The sequence below is a fragment of the Dendropsophus ebraccatus genome, chromosome 5 (genome assembly GCF_027789765.1).
Source record: "Dendropsophus ebraccatus isolate aDenEbr1 chromosome 5, aDenEbr1.pat, whole genome shotgun sequence".
Taxonomy (NCBI): Eukaryota; Metazoa; Chordata; class Amphibia; order Anura; family Hylidae; genus Dendropsophus; species Dendropsophus ebraccatus.
The window spans coordinates 27,378,358-27,398,728 of NC_091458.1; the positions used below are offsets into that span (position 1 = coordinate 27,378,358).

Genomic DNA, 20,371 nt, shown 5'->3' on the forward strand with positions numbered 1-20,371 from the left:
TTTTAGACTAATAGTCCTCCTGAGTCCTCAAAGTGTGATCCGCTTTGTTAGATCATTAATGATATTTTACACAGACAGTGGTATCAGACACAAACTTGTGGCGTTTGTAACGCCTCTCACCCGTCCCGAGGCGGCTGGTGGTATCGCTTCTTCCCTCTCTGCTATCAGATCGCAGCGGCCGGATGATGTTAGCGGCTAGTGTAGCGATCCTGCGGCGCGTCCTCGTGTTTCTGAGGATACCTTCGCATGCGATAATGCAGCCTCGATCTCGTCACAGATGACTCCGTCCGGGACAGGGTGATAGAGGTGGTCGTGGTATTACAAGTGGCAAGTGTCTAGATGGTGTAACACAATCGGGGGTCCCCCCAGAGGGACAATAAGTCAAGAGTAGGTCCCAAAAAAAAAAAAAAAAAAATCAAAAAATGTAAAAAGAATAAGAAAAAATAATGTTCGGTTTAAAATCACAATAACTAATCTGATATAGCATTAGTCTGTATAATTGCCATACGCGTTTCAAGGTTCTCAATATTTAACCTCTTCGTCAGTGGCGATGATGCTAGTCCTTTTATTTTATTTTTTATTTATTTATTTATTTATTTATTCCTGACATATATTTGTGTATTGAAGTTTAATTCATATGTGCATCCATTTAATGTCCCATGTGTTAATCCCCATTTTGATGATAATTCTATGAATGCGTTTTTATATTTTTTCTTTGATGAATATCTATATCATGCGCTCTTTATGATTATATTAAATTAAATTAATTTATTATTGTTCAAATCTTGGCCAGATCAGTATATGACTACGACCTGCACATGTAATCATTCCAACTGGTAAGATAGGACTGTTGTGGTTTTGAGGACTAAAGAACTTTATGTACTTCTGTTTTCCCCACTCGCTCATTTCTAGGTAAGGGCATTTTTAGTTTAACCTCGACCTATACAGCGATAATTGTGAGCTGCACCAATATATTACTCTCTCATTTTCGGTTTTAAGTCTTTTGTTGTTTATATAAGTGAAGAACATTTTGGGATTCGTTTTACTTTCTGTGGCAATCTTTCTTTCTGTTGCTATTTTTGCTTCTTTTATTTGCTTTTTACACATTTTATTCTTCTGTCTATAGTTGCTCAATGCTTCCCCACTACCTTCTTGTTTTAGTTGTCCGAATGCTTGTTTCTTATCATTTATTGCACCCCTTACAGCTGAAGTTAACCACATTGGATATCTCTTGCACCCCTTACAGCTGAAGTTAACCACATTGGATTTCTCTTATTTCTACTACTTTTATTCCCATATGGTATGTGCCATTCACACGATTTACACAGGATGCTCTTAAATATGTCCCATTTCTCTTGTGTACTTTTATTTCTGAAGGCATTGTCCCAGTCTATCTTTCCAAGGTCCTCTCTTAGTTTTTGGAAATTAGCCTTCCTGAAATTTAATGTTTTTGTAGCCCCTCTACTAATCATTTTATTGAAGGATTATTGAAATCTTACTATGTTATGGTCACTATTACCTAGGTGACCCCCCCTCCTCTATTTTTGATATTCTGTCGGGCCTATTGGTTAAGATCAGGTCCAGAAGGGCCCCCCCTCTTGTTGGTTCCTGTACTAGTTGGGAAAGGCAATTATCTTTTACTATTTCCAAAAACATGCTTCCCTTCCTGGAGCTGCAGGTTTCTGCTTTCCAGTTGATATTTGGGTAGTTAAAGTCCCCCATAATAATGACTTCCCCCTGCTTCGCTGCCACATCTATTTGTCTTATAAGAAGATTTTCTGACTCTTCCACTATACTTGGAGGTTTATAACTTACTCCTATAAGAATTTTATTATTCTTCGTCCCTCCCCTTATTTCTACCCAAAGAGATTCCACATTATCATCACATATATCCTCCCGCAGAATGGGCTTAAGGCATGATCTAACATATAGACAGACCCCTCCCCCTTTCTTATTTTTACGGTAATTTCTGAATAGACTATAACCCTGGATATTAACAGCCCAGTCATAACTCTCATCCAGCCATGTCTCGCTTATCCCCACTATATCATATTTCTCTTCAACCATTATGAGTTCTAATTCCTCAGCTTTATTAGTGAGGCTTCGAGCATTAGTATACATACATTTAATATGTTTGTCCATAGTGTATCACTTACACTAAACCGAAAAACAAAAATTGAATAATGTAACATCAAATTTTATTGAACATGATTAAAATAAACAAAACAAAAAGAACAAATTACACACTATAAAAACAAGGTGGCAATCCTGGAGAGAGATTCTGATGTCACATAACAATAAGAAGCAGTTTATACAAAAGAACACTGTGACCGGGTCTAAAGTGCTTAGTGCATAACAATCCAGATAAAGGTAAACCTCATATCATAAAAGACCTCCCCCCCCCCCCCCATATTTGAACTCCAATAATATTACCGATGGCAAAGAGTGTGCTCGCTGTCCAGGACGCCACCACCCCAACGCACGTCCTTCATTGTTCCTCTTGTAGCTTAGGATACTGTCCTGTTTTAGAAACTGTATTGGCGTTGGGTGATTTTTCCCGGACTTGTCCTCCTTGGGGTATCTAGCACTGCATGGTTAGAGTAGTAGATAGACTGAAGAAGTGGAGTTTCTCTGATTGCTCCATACACGCTCCATACACAGCTGGACTGTACCACACAGGGGTCCTGACGGAGCCAGGCCCTGGCTTAAAACAGCAGGGATGCCTACTTTGTGTGTTTCCCCTCCCACAAGAATCAGAGGAAAACTGACCCTACACTTCCTCCCACCAAGTGACTACTTCCTACAATGGTGTGTAAAAGCCCCTGTGAGTGGTGGAGAAGAATGTGTGCAAAGAGAGAGAGGGAAGCATATTGATAGGCAGGAGAGAAAGAGGTATCTCCATTGGACAGTAAATAAAACAATACAGAAAGAGCAGTAACCCTTTGTTCACTAAAGCTATGCAATATACAAGAGTCCATATACAAAACACTGACATGTGGTGGTGAAACCAATAAATACCTTCATCTCCACCTGACCTTTGAGTGAAGGGCTTTTGCGACAGGTGTCGTACAAAAAACACCCGTGGTGGGACACCACACAGACAGAACGTGCGTTCCAAAGTGCAGCACGGAAAGGAGGGGGGGGATGCGTAAGGTGTTAGAGGGGCAGCATGGTGTAGAGGTGGATGATGGATGATAGGAGGGCAGCAAGGTAAAAGAGATCCAGAGGGGAGGGCCAGAATTGGGAGAAATGTCTCCAGCAGTAAGAAGTAACAGAGACACAGAAAGTAGATATGAGTAGGAGAGGAGGTGCGGAAGTTGGAAGCATTTTGAAATAAAAGTTTTAATGTATGGAAAGAGGATAACAGGCGGGGTCAGATCAGAGGGTAAAAGAGATGGAGAAATAAAAAGATTATTGATTGATGTGGAAACTGGTGAGTTAGAGCAGAGTTTCAGGATTAAGGAAGCAAAAGAGATAGCTAGAATAAGCATTGTGGGATAAGAGGGGGCAGAGGAGAGAGCATGGCATAAAGTTACCTTCTGCTTACTTCTGGTTTAATTCTTGTTTTAATTCTGCTATACACTTTGACTGTGAGAGCACAAATGACCAGGGTCACGGATGACCCAGGCTCCACAATGTATAGTTCTCTGTTCATGTCAGGAACTGTCCAGAGCAGGATAGGTTTTCTATGGGGATTTGCTGCTGCTCTGGACAGTTCCTGATATGGACAAAGGTGGCAGCAGAGAGCACTGTGTCAGACTGGAAAGAATACACCACTCCCTGTAGTCCAGAATGGAGAAATCTAGTTATGTAGTGCCATATAACCCACTCCTGTGTAGCATACTAGTGCAATGCGAAAAGTGGGATGATAACCCATAAAAGCTAAATATATATATATATATATATATATATATATATATATATATATATATATATATATTATATATATATATATATATTATATATATAGTTGTCACCCACCTTTTCCAGAAATGGCTATAGTGGATAAGTATTGTAATGGCTCATCTTTCCCAAGCCCCTGAATAGCATATATTATGGTAAGATATAACTAGACACATTCTGGACTCTGGATTGAGCTTTTGTGAGTCCTAAATTAAAAAAAGTTTTATATTGATACTTTAAGGACCTGTTCTGCCATGCAGGGGCCAGGAAAGCTGGGTGACAAGCCATAGGAGCTGTAATGGCGGTCACATTGGTTATAACCCAGCTTCCCCTGAATCAGATCATGAAATTTAAGTCTTAGATGTAAATGGAGGATTAATATTTCCTGGAGATATGTATCCTTATTCTTTACTCCGAGAGAGCGAGCGCGTTCTCCGTCCCGCCAGAGTCAGTGTTGTCAGTTCTCCCACTCTCCCTGAATTTCTTTGAGGTAGCAGAATCAATTGGCAAGTAACTGGATAGCCTTGCGGTCGAATCTAACAAAGTTATAGAGAGAGAGACTAGAAGTGAGAGTCGTCTCACAGAAGTAAGCGAGACGCTATGTGGGGAGAGCGCCAAGACGGATCGCCTATCACCGCGGTATAATTTTACTAATTGCTTCTCTGTTTGTTCCCATTAATAATAGAACAGATAAATTTCCTGCAATGTTCAGTCTTCTAGGAGCTGTTCCTTTAAGAGGAGTCGTCATTGAGTGATGGGGGCTGCCATGTTGGCTGGTGAACCAGCGTCACCCATAAGCCTTGTCATATACATAATGTATATAAAGCCTCTCTGCACCTTCAGTGCCTGACCTTGGTATTCTAGGGCTGCGTTCACATCTGCAACCATCACAGTTTTTAGCAAAAATCCCAAACAAAATAGCGATGGACACCGTGCCTAAAATGTTATGTGCTGATGGACTTATGAGTAGAAGATGTGTTCTGTTGGGATTTGCAGCTGCTCTGGACAGGTCCTGACATGGACAGAGGTGGCAGCAGAGAGCACTGTGTCATACTGAAAAGATTATACTACTTCCTGCAGGACATATAGCAGCTGATAAGTACTAGAAGACTTGGGGTCCAGGATAGTGACACACTGACACTTGGGGTACTGGATAATGGCACCCTGACACTTGGGGTACAGGATAATGACACCCTGAAACTTGGGGTAGAGGATAATGAAACTTGGGGTACAGGATAATGACACTGATACTTGGGGTACAGGATAATGACACTTGGGGTACAGGATAATGACACTGACACTTGGGGTACAGGATAATGACACTTGGGGTTCAGGATAGTGACACACTGACACTTGGGGTACAGGATAATGGCACCCTGACACTTGGAGTACAGGATAATGACACCCTTAAACTTGGGGTAGAGGATAATGACACTTGGGGTACAGGATAATGACACTGATACTTGGGGTACAGGATAATGACACTTGGGGTACAAGATAATGACACTGACACTTGGGGTACAGGATAATGACACCCTTAAACTTGGGGTACAGGATAATGACACTTGGGGTACAGGATAATGACACTGACACTTGGGGTACAGGATAATGACACTTGGGGTACAGGATAATGACACTGACACTTGGGGTACAGGATAATGACACACTGACACTTGGGGTACAGGATAATGACATTGGGAACACAGATGAATGACATACAGTAGATGGCTCTTCCCTCCCTGCACAGGGATCTGTATGGCCGCACAGTTACAGCTCTGACCAGTGCAGAGAGAAAACCTGCTCCCAGGTATATAGCATTAACCCTTCCAGTACCCTCTACCAGAGATCCTTGGATGAACCTCTTTATTGCCCCAGACCACCAGGGATACTAGAATTAACTCTGACTTGGGGGTTGCTATTTCCCGGGATGCCTGCGGATCGTCCATCTCCTCCCCCCCCCCTTTCGCTATGATGTGCACCTCCCGTTTCCCCCATGGCTGACTGGCCGCAGCTCACAATACGCTTAATCATTAATCTTATTAACACAGATGTGAGAAATTAGGGAGATTTACGAGCTCTGGGCTGGAAAATCATATTTTATATGAGCGTTCCGGATTTGATCAGTAGGAATCATTGATGTGCAATTTACCAGTGAGACCCATCTGCAAAACCAGGACAAAACACAGCATTAAGTTAATCAGTCAAGAAAATCCTATTAGTTTAGGCAAGAAGGGATTTGTTAGGTAATGGGGTTTCGGATTTGTGCAGGGGGGGGGGGGGGGCTTGCTGGTGGTGGGTGATATTATAACATGATGGGTCTTTATACTATGCATCGTATCTCTAATCCCCCTGATTCAGCAAATGCGGCTAATGAACCATCTTATTTTTTTCTAATTACTCCTACTTGCTTTCCGTACTTGCTCAGCAGCCCCCTCCTCAGGATGGCCCAAGCACAGCAGCCTGATAGCAATAAACCGATAGAGGCCTGCTGTGCTTTATTATTTATAAAGACAGACTTGGGCTTTCTGTGAGCTCACAAAGCACAAGGATTGGTCATTGATAGGCACTCTCTAATAATTTGGTCATTGATAGGCACTCTCTAATAATTTGGTCATTGATAGGCACTCTCTAATAATTTGGTCATTGATAGGCACTCTCTAATAATTTGGTCATTGATAGGCACTCTCTAATAATTTGGTCATTGATAGGCACTCTCTAAAGATTCACAATCATTTGGACTGTGACGTCCCACTGTATCAGAACACTCCCCTCTTAAAATATTCTGTGCTGCTGGAGTACTATACAGGGGTAATATCTAAACCCTCCTGTGAATGGCGGGGCTGAGTGTGTGTAGGGAAAGAGGCAGAAAAGAGCACATGTGAGTGGTCAGCATATAACACATGGTGTAGTGGCGTAGCTACCGCGGTCGCGGCGGCGACCGGGCCCTCCTCGACCAATCACTCTTGTGACCGCAAGCATTGTTTTGCTTGCGGTCACAAGAGTCCGGCTCCGTCTTTCCCGGGCTGCTGCGCGGCTGCCGGGGGTGTCGCGTCTTATCCCCGGCAACGCACGCATCCCAGAGCTCCCTGCGCGCCTTGGGCCCTGACTTCCGGTTCCGGCGCGCAGGGAGCTCTGAGATGCGCGCGCTGCCAGGGATAGGACGCGACACCCCCGGCAGCCGCGCAGCAGCCGGGGACAGACCGAAGGAGTGAGGATCAACGTGCGAGCGCGTTGTCAGGTGAGTTAAGTTTTGTTTTTTATCAGCCTGCAGGGTGGGGGGAAAGAGGGGGGCATCTATGAGGGTGGGGGGAAAGAGGGGCATCTATGAGGGTGGGGGGGAAAGAGGACCATCTGTGAGGGTGGGGGGGAAAGAGGGGGGCATCTATGATAGTGGGGGGAAAGAGGGGGCCATCTATGAGGGTGGGGGGAAAGAGGGGGCCATCTATGAGCGTGAAGGGAAAGAGGGGGGCATCTATGAGGGTGGGGGGGAAAGAGGGGGGCATCTATGAGGGTGGGGGGGAAAGGGGACCATCTATGAGGGTGGGGGAAAGCGGACCATCTATGAGGGTGGGGGGGAAGAGGGGGCCATCTATGAGGGTGGGGGGGGAAGAGGGGCCATCTATGAGGGTGGGGGGGAAAGAGGGGCCATCTATGAGGGTGGGGGGAAAGAGGGGCCATCTATGAGGGTGGGGGGGAAAGAGGGGGCCATCTATGAGGGTGGGGGAAAGGGGACCATCTATAAGGGAGGAGGGGGGGTGAAGGGGACCATCTATAAGGGAGGGGGGTGAAGGGGACCATCTATAAGGGAAGGGGGGAAGGGGACCATCTATAAGGGAGGGGGGAAGGGGACCATCTATAAGGGAGGGGGGGGAGAGGGGGCCATCTATAAGGGAGGGTGGGGGAGAGGGGGCCATCTATAAGGGAGGGTGGGGGGAGAGGGGGCCATCCATAAGAGAGGGTGAGGAGAGAGGGGGCCATCCATAAGGGAGGGGGTAGAGGGGGCCAACTATAAGGAGGGGGTAGAGGAGGCCATCTATAAGGGAGGGGGTAGAGGGGGCCATCTATATGGAGGGGGAGAGGAGGCCATCTATAAGGGAGGGTGGGGGGGAGAGGGGGCCATCTATAAGGAGGGCAACATGGGGGGAGAGGGGCCATCTATTTGGGGGGGCAACATAGGGGGAGAGGGAATACACAGAGGGGGCATATATTATTAGGGGGTCACATAGAGTCAGGGCTACCCACTAAATGAGGGTGTAAAGGGGACAATACAGATGTGCAGTGTGTATATAGATGAGGATGGTGCCAGAGTGAGGAGACTAATATGTCTGTCTGGCAGATTCTGTGGATTCGTGGCTCAGAGAAGTTCTCATAATGGCCCAGGACGGATGGAGAAGATGAAAAGGAAATAACTCCGATCAGAAAAGACTTCCCCTGTGAGTCACCTGATATAACTGCACTGTAATGTATATGGTGTATAGAACCTGTGTAGAGCTGGGACCACCTCTATATGACTGGATGAGGTGATTTAGTATACTGGATTTGGTCAGTAACAATATGGTGGTGATGGTAGTGGTTGTGGTGTGGCGGTAATGTTTCCTTCCTATATACTGGTATTACTGGTAATATAGGTCTCAGTATACAGGATTTGGTCAGTAACAGTATGGTGGTAATATGTACGGTGATAATACTTTCTCTTCCAATATGCTGGTGTTATTGGTAATATCTGTCTTGGTGTGTATATATATGTATATATACACACCAATAGCATCACTTGGTCGTGAAAGGAGGGGGGGGGGGGGCAAGTTGGCCTCTCGCACCAGGGCCCAGGAGACATTAGCTACGCCCCTGACATGGTGCATGTACTTAACCCTTTACTTTCCTTCAGCTGTGCATGAGAAATACATATAACAGTGACACCTAGTGGGGAAATTACATACTTCATCCACCACTTAACCTGAGTGCAAACTTTAGGACAGGGCATAAGAGAACACTAGTGGTGGGACACTACACACTCACTATTCTGCTGGTGGGGTCACAGTGTACATACATTACTTATCCTGTACTGATCCCAAGTTACATCCCGTATTATACTCCAGAGCTGCACTCACTATTCTGCTGGTGGGGGTCACTGTGTACATACATTACATTACTTATCCTGTACTGATCCTAAGTTACATCCCGTATTATACTCCAGAGCTGCACTCACTATTCTGCAGGTGAGGTCACTGTGTACATACATTACATTACTTATCCTGTACTGATCCTGAGTTATATCCTGTATTATACTGCAGAGCTGCACTCACTATTCTGCTGGTGCCGTCACTCTGTACATACATTACTGATCCTGAGTTACATCCTGTATTATACTCCAGAGCTGCACTCACTATTCTGCTGGTGGGGTCACTGTGTACACACATTACATTACTTATCCTGAGTTACATCCTGTATTATACTCCAGAGCTGCACTCACTATTCTGCTGGTGGGGTCACTGTGTACATACATTACATTACTTACCCTGTACTGATCCTGAGTTACATCCTGTATTATACTGCAGAGCTGCACTCACTATTCTGCTGGTGGAGTCACTCTGTACATACATTATTTATCCTGTCATCTTTTTAGTAAACTCATTTTAGGGTTTAGGATTTGTATCTGTATCTGTCGGCAGCCTTGCTGTAACACATTCACCTTTCTTTGCTTCAGTGCCCTCTCACGGTTTCTACAGACATCGCCCCCATGAGACTAATGCAACTAGGGATGCCACAAACCTGAACTAGGCCTTCTCTCTCCAGGGGCCCCATAGCAGCCACAAACTTCTCTTTCTGCTACATTGGCTATCGATGGTCCCAATTCTTTCACTCATCGCAATTGTCCTGCAATAAAAAAACATTAAGCCTGCATGAGGTTTCTAAAGACTCTCTGGAGCCCGAACCGAAATGCGTCAGTTTCGTCTTTGCTGCCCATTGAAGAAATAACTGAGTATTTTGTATCTCGAAAATGCAGCTTTTCTAATAAAAGTGGCCCTATGGCTACCAGCCAGGTGTAAGGTCTGTTTATGCGACGTGTTTCGTTCCATCTATCTTTTCGTCGGCACAAAATTTCTAACCCCACAGAAGTTAAATGATGTGTGATACGGCCGGAATTACTGTTTATTATTAACATGGGCTACTTAACAGAGATTCAATTGGCTTTTCAAGTATGTTTAGGAAATAAGAAGGTGTTTTATTATGTGTGCGCGCAGATTGAAGGCCGGCGTTTTTTGTGCGTGTGAGTGCCCTTTTAACAAGTAATAAGAGGCTGTCATTGAAGCGCTGTTTGTTCTTGTATAATATCAGGCTGTTCACACTTGGTTAATATTTATATACCTACTTTTTGAGTTTTTCATTTTACAAATTGCCTTTTCATTTTTTTTTACTATTCGGCCTTCATGAAAGCGTAGACTTTTATATTTACATGGTGCTTTTGATAGAAGGTATTTTCTTATTAATTTTGTTTCCTGCGAGGAAACTGAAGCCAGGAGCTGTACCGTAACTAAATGACTATTTAACAAGAGAGTATCGTGTATTGCAAATGTGTGAATTGATCTTGTTGGCGCCAATATTTAGAATTGTAAGTCAGCTCTTGGGGGGGGGGGGGGCGGAGTGTTACTGGAAAATTTTATATTTAGAATTTAAAGGTGGATTTTCCACTGTACACCATAAAATCTTGATCGGTAGGAACATGTGCACTGGAACCACCATGGTCCTGAGTAGAGATGAGCGAACCGGCCGAGGTTCGGGTTCGTATGAACCTGAACTCTCGGCTTCTCATTCCTGCTGCCTGCCCGCTCCATAGAGAGGGTGGATACAGGCAGAGGACCACCTAGAAAACTGGGATACAGCCTATGGCTATGGCTGTACCCCAGTTTTTCAGGCGGTCCTCAAGGTTGTATCCACCCTCTCCACGGAGCGGTCAGACAGCGGGAATTAGAAGCCAATAGTTTAGGTTCATACGAACCTGAACCTCGGCCGGTTTGCTCATCCCTAGTCCTGAGGGCAACAGTGCCTCATCTTTCTTTCAACTTACATAGTTCTTTCTATCTCTTCCTTTAATGATAATGTTGGTGGTCCAAATGGTTGGATTGGCTTGGCATAGATCCGTAGTCAATGTTCTAGGACTCCTAGGTGGATTGAAACCCTGGCTTGAAGGGACACCACTTTGCCTAAGTGGTGTGAGAGCTATTTTGCATATCCTTTCTTCCCAGACTTCGCAGTGGAGCAGAGATGGCCTTTAACTTTCCACAAGTCTTTATGATGGAGCTATTTTGCATATCCATTCTTCAAAGATAAGTGTAGGCCCTTGTTCCTAGTTAATGGACTCCCACCAATGATTTCAAGTGGAATTCATCTTAAAGTGTCACTGTCGCTAAGAAATACCTTTGATCTATGGGCTTAAAGTGTTTCATTAAAAAGTTTAATTGCCATCTGGGTCCTACAAAAAATTTGTGGTTCTGGGGACTAGGAGTGAGTTTTTAAAGTGTCACTATCGATATGAAAAACTTTTGATGTGTCAGAGAGACATGTCAAAAGTTTAGAATGGTCTTGGTCTGAGTGTTTGGACCCTATCTGATTGTGAGAATGAGCAGGAAGAGGAGCGCTCCCTGCTCTGTGTCATTGAAAAGAGTTTGGCTCATAGACTTACATTAAGAGCCTCATCGCGTGTCGGAAGAGTAATGCGCTGAGCACGACAAGTGGTCATGGTTTGAACACTTAGATCTGGACGGTCAAAACTTTTGCCATGTCTTTTTTAAAAAGTCAAAAGTTTTTCATATCAACAGTGACAATTTAAAAACTCACTCCTTGACCCCTTATGAATATCTTAATTCTTGAAACCCCCCCCAGGTGGCAATTAAACTTGACACTTTAGGCCCAAAGACCATTAAGCAGTTATTATTGGAAACCAAACCAATTTAAATCTTCGAAAGCTTCTTGATAAACCAAGGCCAACACAATAGTCTAGTCAAGAAGATCCTGTTTCTGGAAACATCTATGTCAATCATCTATTGTTTTGGAAATCCAAACAGTTGGGGAACCAATGACCCATAGGGATGTATACCATATTGCTGCTATGGGAGTTTAGGAGTGAGTTCTCTGTTGATGGTGTCTGTTTATGGACGATGTAATATTAACCAATAGAGGAAGATTTGATTAGGACCAAAGTCCACAAATCTCTTGTGATGGTGTAGGAAGCAACCTCCAGCTCAGCCCCGAGACTTGATGTCTTGGGATGGGTAGGTGTGGTGGTATATCTCAATATGTCTCATTCTCTGGATAGACATAGAATAACCTACAGATGGTTTGTGGTTGCTTTATGATAACAACTATAGTAAAGAACGCTTTAGGTTTGAATATTTTGTGCACTTAGGTTTGAATATTTTGTGCACAACGTACAATGTTCTCATTCACCATTTGTTTTTTCGTCAGCTGGACTGGTTAGAATGCCATTAATCTTAATGAACTGGCAGCAATATGCAACACACCCGAATGTCAGCACTTCTTACCCAGTGTATAATTATTATTAATGGTGCTACCATCATACGGAACAGCACATATGTTTCCAAGATGTATATGATTATGGATGGAAACTAATCACATTGCAGACATACAATTAGCATGTTATGTGTATGTTCTGATAGGATTCATTAGTTTTATTGTAATGTCACAGGTTCATAAACTAATAAGCCCTCGCAAAATGGAGGCTTTAACTGGAAATGTCTGGACCCCACAGCAAACTGCCACCCACCCTCGAGCATTTATCAGCAGCATATGTATAGTATAGTCAGGGTAGTGGTGTACTTGCCGGGTGAGTCATAGTACAAAAGGTTCAGCTTTCAGCATGGTCTTTCACTGTGGGCAGCACAGTGCCCCAGTGGTTAGCACTGAAGCCTTGCAGCGCTGGCAACATCTGCAAAGAGTTTGTATGTTCTCTCCGTGTTTGTGTGGGTTTCTCCAGGTACTCCGGTTTCCTCCCACACCCAAAAGCATACAGATAGGTCAAGCACTTCCCAGCAGTGGGACTCCGAGGGATGGTTACTAGAAATGAGCGAACCGGGTTCGGGTTCGAGTCCATCCAAACCCGAACGATCGGCATTTGATTAACTGGGGCTGCTGAAGTTGGATAAAGCTCTAAGGTTGTCTGGAAAACATGGATACAGCCAATGACTATATCCATGTTTTCCACATAGCCTTAGGGCTTTATCCAACTTCAGCAGCCACCGCTAATCAAATGCTGAAAGTTCGGGTTTGGATGGACTCAAGCATGCTCAAGGTTCGCTCATCTCTAATGGTTACCTATGCCGGGCTCCACCGGGCTGACGGGCGGGCTCCGCCACCACATCCCGACTGACAGGTTCCCTTTAAAGTGACTCTGTACCCACAATCTGACCCCCCTAACCACTTGTACCTTCAGATAGCTGCTTTTAATCCAAGATCTGTCCTGGGGTCCGTTTGGCAGGTGATGCAGTTATTGTCCTAAAAAACAACTTTTAAACTTATAGCCCTGTGCCACGCGGCCGTGGCCTAGATTGTGTATGCATTAGGCTGGCACACCCTCTCTGTCCCTCCTCCCCGCCCTCCTCATCATTAGGAATGCTCAATGCAGATTTTCTACTATTCATCACCTGTGTCAGCAGGGCACATGGGCTGGATCGTCAAGGCACCTGAGCAATGTTCACTGCAGAGGAATAGGAAAAATCCTGCCGGTGGCATTCCTAATGATGAAGAGGGCGGGGAGGAGGGACGGAGGGGTGGTGCAAAGTTAGGGCACAGATACTCTAGGCCACGGCTGTTTGACACAGGGCTGCAAGTATAAAAGTTTTTTTTAGGACAATAACTTCATCACCTGCCGAACGGACCCCAGGACATATCTTGGATTAAAAGCAGCTATCTGAAGGTACAAGTGGTTAGAGGAGGGGCTGGTTGAGGGTACAGAGTCGCTTTAAAGGTAGACTGTAGTGCCATAAATGCCCTCATGTTGCTTTATGCTGTGCAAATGAGACACCAAAATTAATTTAGACTCCAAATCAGACCAAAAAATAATCGAGAGACTAAAATTAACACAGACTAATGAATTTAGACTCCAGAAGACATTACAAAATTGATCCAGACTGGACCCCCAAATGAATTAATTCAGACCACAGAGCTGACCTCTTAATTTACTTACCACTCCTCACTCCTGGGTGTTCTGGCACCATAGCACCAACATAAGGTCCACCACTATTATTCTGAACTTAAAGTGACCCTAAAGCAAGGAGAATAAATACTAGCGGTTATTTATTAGCGTTAATCCAATAGATGTTGTCCAATGCCCCTTTAGTTCACGGGCCTATAGAAACTGACATCATGACATAATGGCTTTAGTAAACACTAATATAAATCCAAAGTAGGAGCACACATAGATCTGGAGACCTTTCAGCTATAGGGGTCCAGCGGTCCTAGTCTCCTCTGCCATGCTAGGTATATCATGATGAAGGTTCATGAGTCTGGTAGGTTATTGTGTTATTTTTTGTATTTTTACAAGTATATATGTTTGTATCTTCACAGTAAGACCTCCGGTTCCTCTCTCCCCTTCTGTTCAATGTTGACGAGAAGCACCGTGCCATGGATGTGAAAGAGAGGAAACCTTACCGATCCCTGACCAGGCGGCGCGACACAGAGCGTCGATATACCAGTTCCTCGGCTGACAGCGATGACAGCAAAATACAACCAAAATCTTACAGCTCCAGTGAGACTTTGAAAGCTTACGACCAAGACTCAAGGCTGTCCTACAGCAATCGAGTGAAGGACATGGTCCATCCTGAGGTTGACGAGTTCTGCCGATCTGGTGAGTGCCAACAATTAAGTATTTTTTATACCATTTCCAAATTCTGTGTACTAGCTAGGGCTAAAGAGCTCCATGGAACTTAATACATGGAATCCATCCAAAACCAAAAAGCTTTACTACAAGAGGGGAGCAGGACGTAAGAACTGGTAGATGTTTCTTGGGAGTTGGGGCACAAGGAGCCTATCTAGCTTAGTCAGAGGATTTAGATACAGGGCAGAAAACGGAATCTTCTAAACCCATATCATATCATATCTTCTTATAATATTTTGGATGTTTTTAGATCCTGAATAGCTTAGAACTTAGAAAAATTGTGCAAAAATATTAGTGTGATACATCTGGTTAATGATATTGTCATATAGTGGCTAAAAATGGTGGCTGAATGATGTCCTATCCATATCAGTAGTTGATTATTTAATTTAATTATTGGTGACTGAAGAAGTTGGATGCAACCCTAAGGAGTCCTGGTAAACATGGAAACAACCTATGGCCTATAGCTGTATCCATGTTTTCGAGGCAACTTTAGGGCTACATCCAACTTCTTCAGCCATTGGTAATCAAATGCATAGTGTTTGGGTTTGGACAAACTCGAATGTTCTCGAGGTTCACACATATGGTCCAGTAATCTTGGAAATTAATCTAAATCTAAAACCCATCCCATATTGGACTTGCAATGGCTTTTTCTAGATGCAAAGCACCTCATGTCTTCAGAGACCGAACCGCTGCATACATCTCGTAATGTAATTGCAAATGTCTAATTTCGCATTAAATGGCTAATGAATTGCATTTTCTTGAACCTTATTACGCTCAGTTATTGATAAAACAGATGGGACTGTGTAAACAGCGGCTTTACTGGAGGTAGAGGAAAGTGAGGAAACGTTGCATTAATCTCTTCTCAGCCATCGTGAACTTGTCGTTATAAATGAGCGAGGTTAAGTGAAGGTGTCCGCAACATACTAACTGGAGGAGGACGTGAAGTGCAGGCCAAGTGGCTTTCACATGTATTTGCTCCTAACCTTAGGTGGGGTCATGTAGACAGTGTTCAAAGACAAAACTATTGAGGGTACCCAGGTAGAAGTGGCATAGGCCCCCGGGCACATAAGGAGATTATAAATGGCTCATGAGGGCTGCTCAGACATGCCAAGAAGACTCATATATTAGTGGCTCTGTAGACTTTTGAGCATACTTGGCACTTCCAAATGTGTGGGGTCATTTGTTCCGCATAAATGCCTTTTAGCCCCATAAGAATTTGGGCAGTTTTGAGCTTGAGGACCAAGATAACTGTATTATGGCAGTTCTAATTTTATAAAATTGCTTCTTTTTTTGTCCACTGTAGCTGCTTTAGGCTTTTTGCTATATGTAGGTCCCACAGCTCCTGATCCTGGGTCCTCTAGGCTTCTTCTTGGTTCCTTTGACATTGCAACCATGCAAGAACTGCCCTGTTAAGTCGATCACTGACTGAGGGAGGACACTGGCACAGCCACTGATTGACTGAACGAGGATGTACCTGCATGGTCACAATGTCACATGATGACCGCAATAAAAAGCTGATAAGACCAGGCACCAGAAGCTGACATGACTGCAATCGCAGGGGAACAGGGTGGGTGAGGTGTTTTTTTTTCTCCAGACAACCCTTCTCATCTCTCTGTGTACTCAGGGTATGTGCTGCTTTCAACAATTGTAGTGGATGTTTGCCCAAACAATTCAGATCATTAATGCCACCATTCATTCCTAATAGATGAGTCCTGTTGAAGATTATTATTTTTTTTTTTTTTTTTAAATGTAATTTTTATTGACATTTTACATATAAGAAACAATACAATCAGTAGTTCCAGAGAATGGCATCACAGTGATGCAGACTACACCAGCCTAAGGCAACTTGCGTTTCCCCAATATAACAGGACATGTCAAATTAAAAGAACACAACCGTGGGGATCAACAATTCAGGGTAAATCACCAGTTGAGGCCGGTGAGGCAATGAGGCAAGACGCCATTACTCAGGAAAAAGGACGAGACACACAAAGGGAAACAACAAGAAGGAAAGATGGGGGAGGGGGGGGGGGGAGAGAAAACCGTTAACATTAGAAAGAGATCTGCGAACCAAAGAGGGAACATCTCCCTATCAGGTAGGCAGGCCAGTGCGAGCGCAATATGCCTCCCAGGGAGCCCAGACGGAGTCAAAGAGCGGCATCTGATTATTCAGTGATGCCGTCAGTCGCTCTAAGCCCCTGATATCTCTAATTTTAACAAGTAAATCATCAGCGGATGGGGGAGAAGTCTGCTTCCATCTGCGGGGGATAAGCGACTTAGCGGCTGTCAGTAGATGCAGCATTAGTTTGGTGGAATTCTTACCCAGAGTTTTTGGCGTAACATTAAACAGGAAGACTAAGGGATCTAAGCTAAGTTGGATGTCCAGGACCGATGAAAGCAATGTCGCCACATGTGTCCAATACCCCCTGAGGAGAGAGCAATCCCAGAAGAGATGGAGCAGAGAGCCCACCGAGCCGTTACATCTCCAGCACACCGAGGGGATGCTAGGATTTAGCTTGTGGAGCAATTCAGGGGTATGATACCATCCCATCATAAATTTATAATGACATTCTTTGTAATTCGTGCAAATTGAGGAGGAGGCGGCTCTGCTCCATATCACCTGCCACAGCTCAGGGGGAACAGTCCTAGCTAATAAAGACTCCCATCTGTCCATATACTTATGGCGGGTGAACGAGTCTCCCACAGGCGAGTTTAGAATTTGATAGATAGCAGAGATGAGACCCCTAGTCGATCCACCCGCCCTAATCAGCTGTTCAAACAGTGTAGGCTTCGAGACCGTAAGGGACCCAAAAACCGTCTGCATAAAATGTCTAACGCCAAGGTAGGAGAGATACTCCGAACTGGGCAAGTCATGCTTCTCCCTAAGTTTCTCAAAGGGTAAGAGAGTACGTGTAAGCGGATCAACCAGATCCGCGAACTGGAACAGTTTCTTACTGAGCCAGTGCCTCACCATCAAGGGGGACATGCCAATCTGTAAGGAAGGAGAGAGTAAGAAAGAGATGAGAGGGGAGTGTCGGCTAAATAGGCTAAACCTCGCTGAGCAGGTGGACCATATGTGTCTGGTGAAGAGGATAGGGCCAAGCATAGGCAGGGCAGGGAAGGCAGGGGGGGAGGAAGACCACAGGAAGGAATTCGGGTGGATGGGGGCCAACCACATCTTTTCTATCACTGCCCAAACTTTATATGTGGAGAGAGATGCCCAGCCCATGACCTGACGGAGATGTGTAGCCCAGTAGTAGTGAAGAATATTGGGAGTAGCAAGGCCCCCCTGGGACTTGCCTGACATCATTACGGACTTGGGTATCCTATGACGCTTATGCGCCCAAATAAATCTAAATATCACCCCCTGCAGGGCCTTCAGTTCGCTCAGGGGCACCCGGACCGGAAGGGTCTCAAAGTGGTAGAGGAGCTTTGGCAAGATGGTCATTTTCACAGACGCAATCCGACCCAGGAGGGAGATATGCTGAGAAACCCATTTCCCGAGGAGGGCCTTAAGTTCTCGGAACAGCGAGGGGAAATTTACAGCGTACAGGGTGGAATAGGTAGGAGACAGTTTAACGCCCAGGTATTTGAGGGACGAGGTGGACCATTTGTACTTGAAGTTGGCCTGCAGCTGAGACACCAGGGTATGTGGTAGATTAAGGGGAAGGGCTTCCGTCTTAGTCGTGTTAATTTTGTAGCCAGACAACAAACCAAAGGAGGAGAGGAGGGCATGTAGGACAGGCAGGGTGGTGAGGGGCTCAGTCAGTGAAAGCAAGATGTCATCAGCGAAAAGCATAATTTTAAAGTCTCTGTCGCCCACCCCCACCCCCCGAATGTCAGGATTATTCCGAATGGCGCACGCCAGGGGCTCAATGCATAGCGCAAACAGTAGCGGGGAAAGAGGGCATCCCTGGCGCGTGCCATTCCGAATCGTAAATGGGGCAGACAGCTGATGAGGTAACTTTACCGAGGCCGTGGGATTAGAGTAAAGACCTCGGATCGCAGTCAGGAAGGGGCCCGAGAAGCCATAGGAGTGTAGGGTCTCAAAAAGGAAAGGCCAGCTAAGGCGATCAAACGCCTTTTCCGCATCCAAACTTAACATCAGGGCCCTTCCCGACTGTTTATTTACCACGTCAATTATGTCTATAGCTCTACGAGTGTTGTCAGCCCCCTGGCGGCCAGGGACAAAGCCAACCTGGTCTTTATGTATTAGGGCGGGAAGCCAATACCCCAAGCGCGTGGCTAGCAATTTAGTGTACAGTTTAAGATCGGAATTCAATAGGGCAATTGGCCTGTAATTTGAGCATTCCGAGGGATCTTTGTCTGGCTTAGGGATAAGGGTAATGTAGGAGTGAAGGAGGGAGGAGGGTACCTGCTCACCCCTCAGAAAGGCGTTAAACAAGGTAACCAGCTTGGGGGCGAGGACAGCAGAAAAGGTCTTATAATAGAGGTACGTAAAACCGTCTGGACCCGGCGCCTTCCCCGACGGCAGAGACTTCAGTACTTCCTGTAGTTCCTCTGCAGTGACCGGGGCATTAAGTCCCTCCAGGGCCTCTGAGGACACAGTCGGAAGCCGACAGCTCCTCAGAAAGTCCTGTATACGCTGTTTGCAGGCCTCCGGGTCAGAGGGTAGAGTGGACGGGAGAGAGTACAGTTTGGAGAGAAAGGTAGAAAAGACAGAGGCAATATCACGGGGATGGTATTTAGGGTTACCAAGGTGGTCTTTCAGAACATGCGGAGTCTGAGCAGCTGAGCGGTCAGAGAGGGTCCGTGCCAATAGAGTATGGGCTTTGTTCCCCTTCTCATAGAATCTTTGTTTGGAATAGAGCAACATCCGCTCCACTTTATGCATAAGCAGATCCTTAAGGTGCGCTCTTGCTGCTACAAGCCTGCGCAATGTCCCCAAAGAGGAACACCGTGCTAGTTTCTGTTCCAGGGCTGTTATGTCAGTTTTAGTCGTCTGGATTTGGGCCTGCGTATCTCGTTTAAGTTTGGACCCTAGAGCAATACAGTGCCCCCGAACAACCGCCTTATGGGCCTCCCACAGGGTAGAGTGGTGCTCAACTGTACCCTCATTTTCCATAAAATAATTTGTTAAACAGTCCTTTATAGAGTCCCTAGTGACTTGAGTCTTCAGGAGCGTTTCATTTAATCTCCAATGGCAATGTCGAGTGGGGGAGAGAAGGGAGGCCAGGGATATGGCCACAGGGCCATGGTCAGACCAAGATATCGGTCCAATGGAGGCATCCCGCAATAGGCGCACAGTAGGTATATTGCCAAAGAAATAGTCAATCCTGGTGTGTGTTTTACGGGGATGGGAGTAAAACGTATAGGAACGATCCGCAGGGTGGTCAAGTCGCCACAGGTCATAGAGGTTATGGAGGCGTATCAGCTTCCTAAACTCCTGTGAAAGTTTCAATTGGTCAGCAGTCGGAGGATTGCCCATCACCGAATGCCTATCCATCACTCCAGAGAGCGGGAGATTAAAATCGCCTCCAATCACTCGCGGCGAGGGGGAGTAGGCAGCTACACGCTTGAACACCCTGCGGATAAAAGGGATTTGGGTACGGTTGGGAG

General features: G+C 45.2%; 1 protein-coding gene across 9 annotated transcripts in view; it reads left to right on the plus strand.

Annotated features, from left to right (window-relative positions):
• Positions 1-20,371, plus strand: part of TENM4 (teneurin transmembrane protein 4) — an 890,102-nt gene that overhangs the window by 463,828 nt on the left and 405,903 nt on the right. For 8 of the 9 annotated variants that reach the window (XM_069969727.1, XM_069969733.1, XM_069969734.1 and 5 more), the window contains one exon: positions 14,485-14,764. In XM_069969727.1, the coding sequence (XP_069825828.1) occupies positions 14,542-14,764 (223 nt within the window). In that variant the 5' untranslated portion in view covers positions 14,485-14,541. Of the gene's footprint in view, positions 1-8,286; positions 8,337-14,484; positions 14,765-20,371 lie in introns of those variants that run through there. The other variant, XM_069969732.1, reaches the window with a different exon arrangement.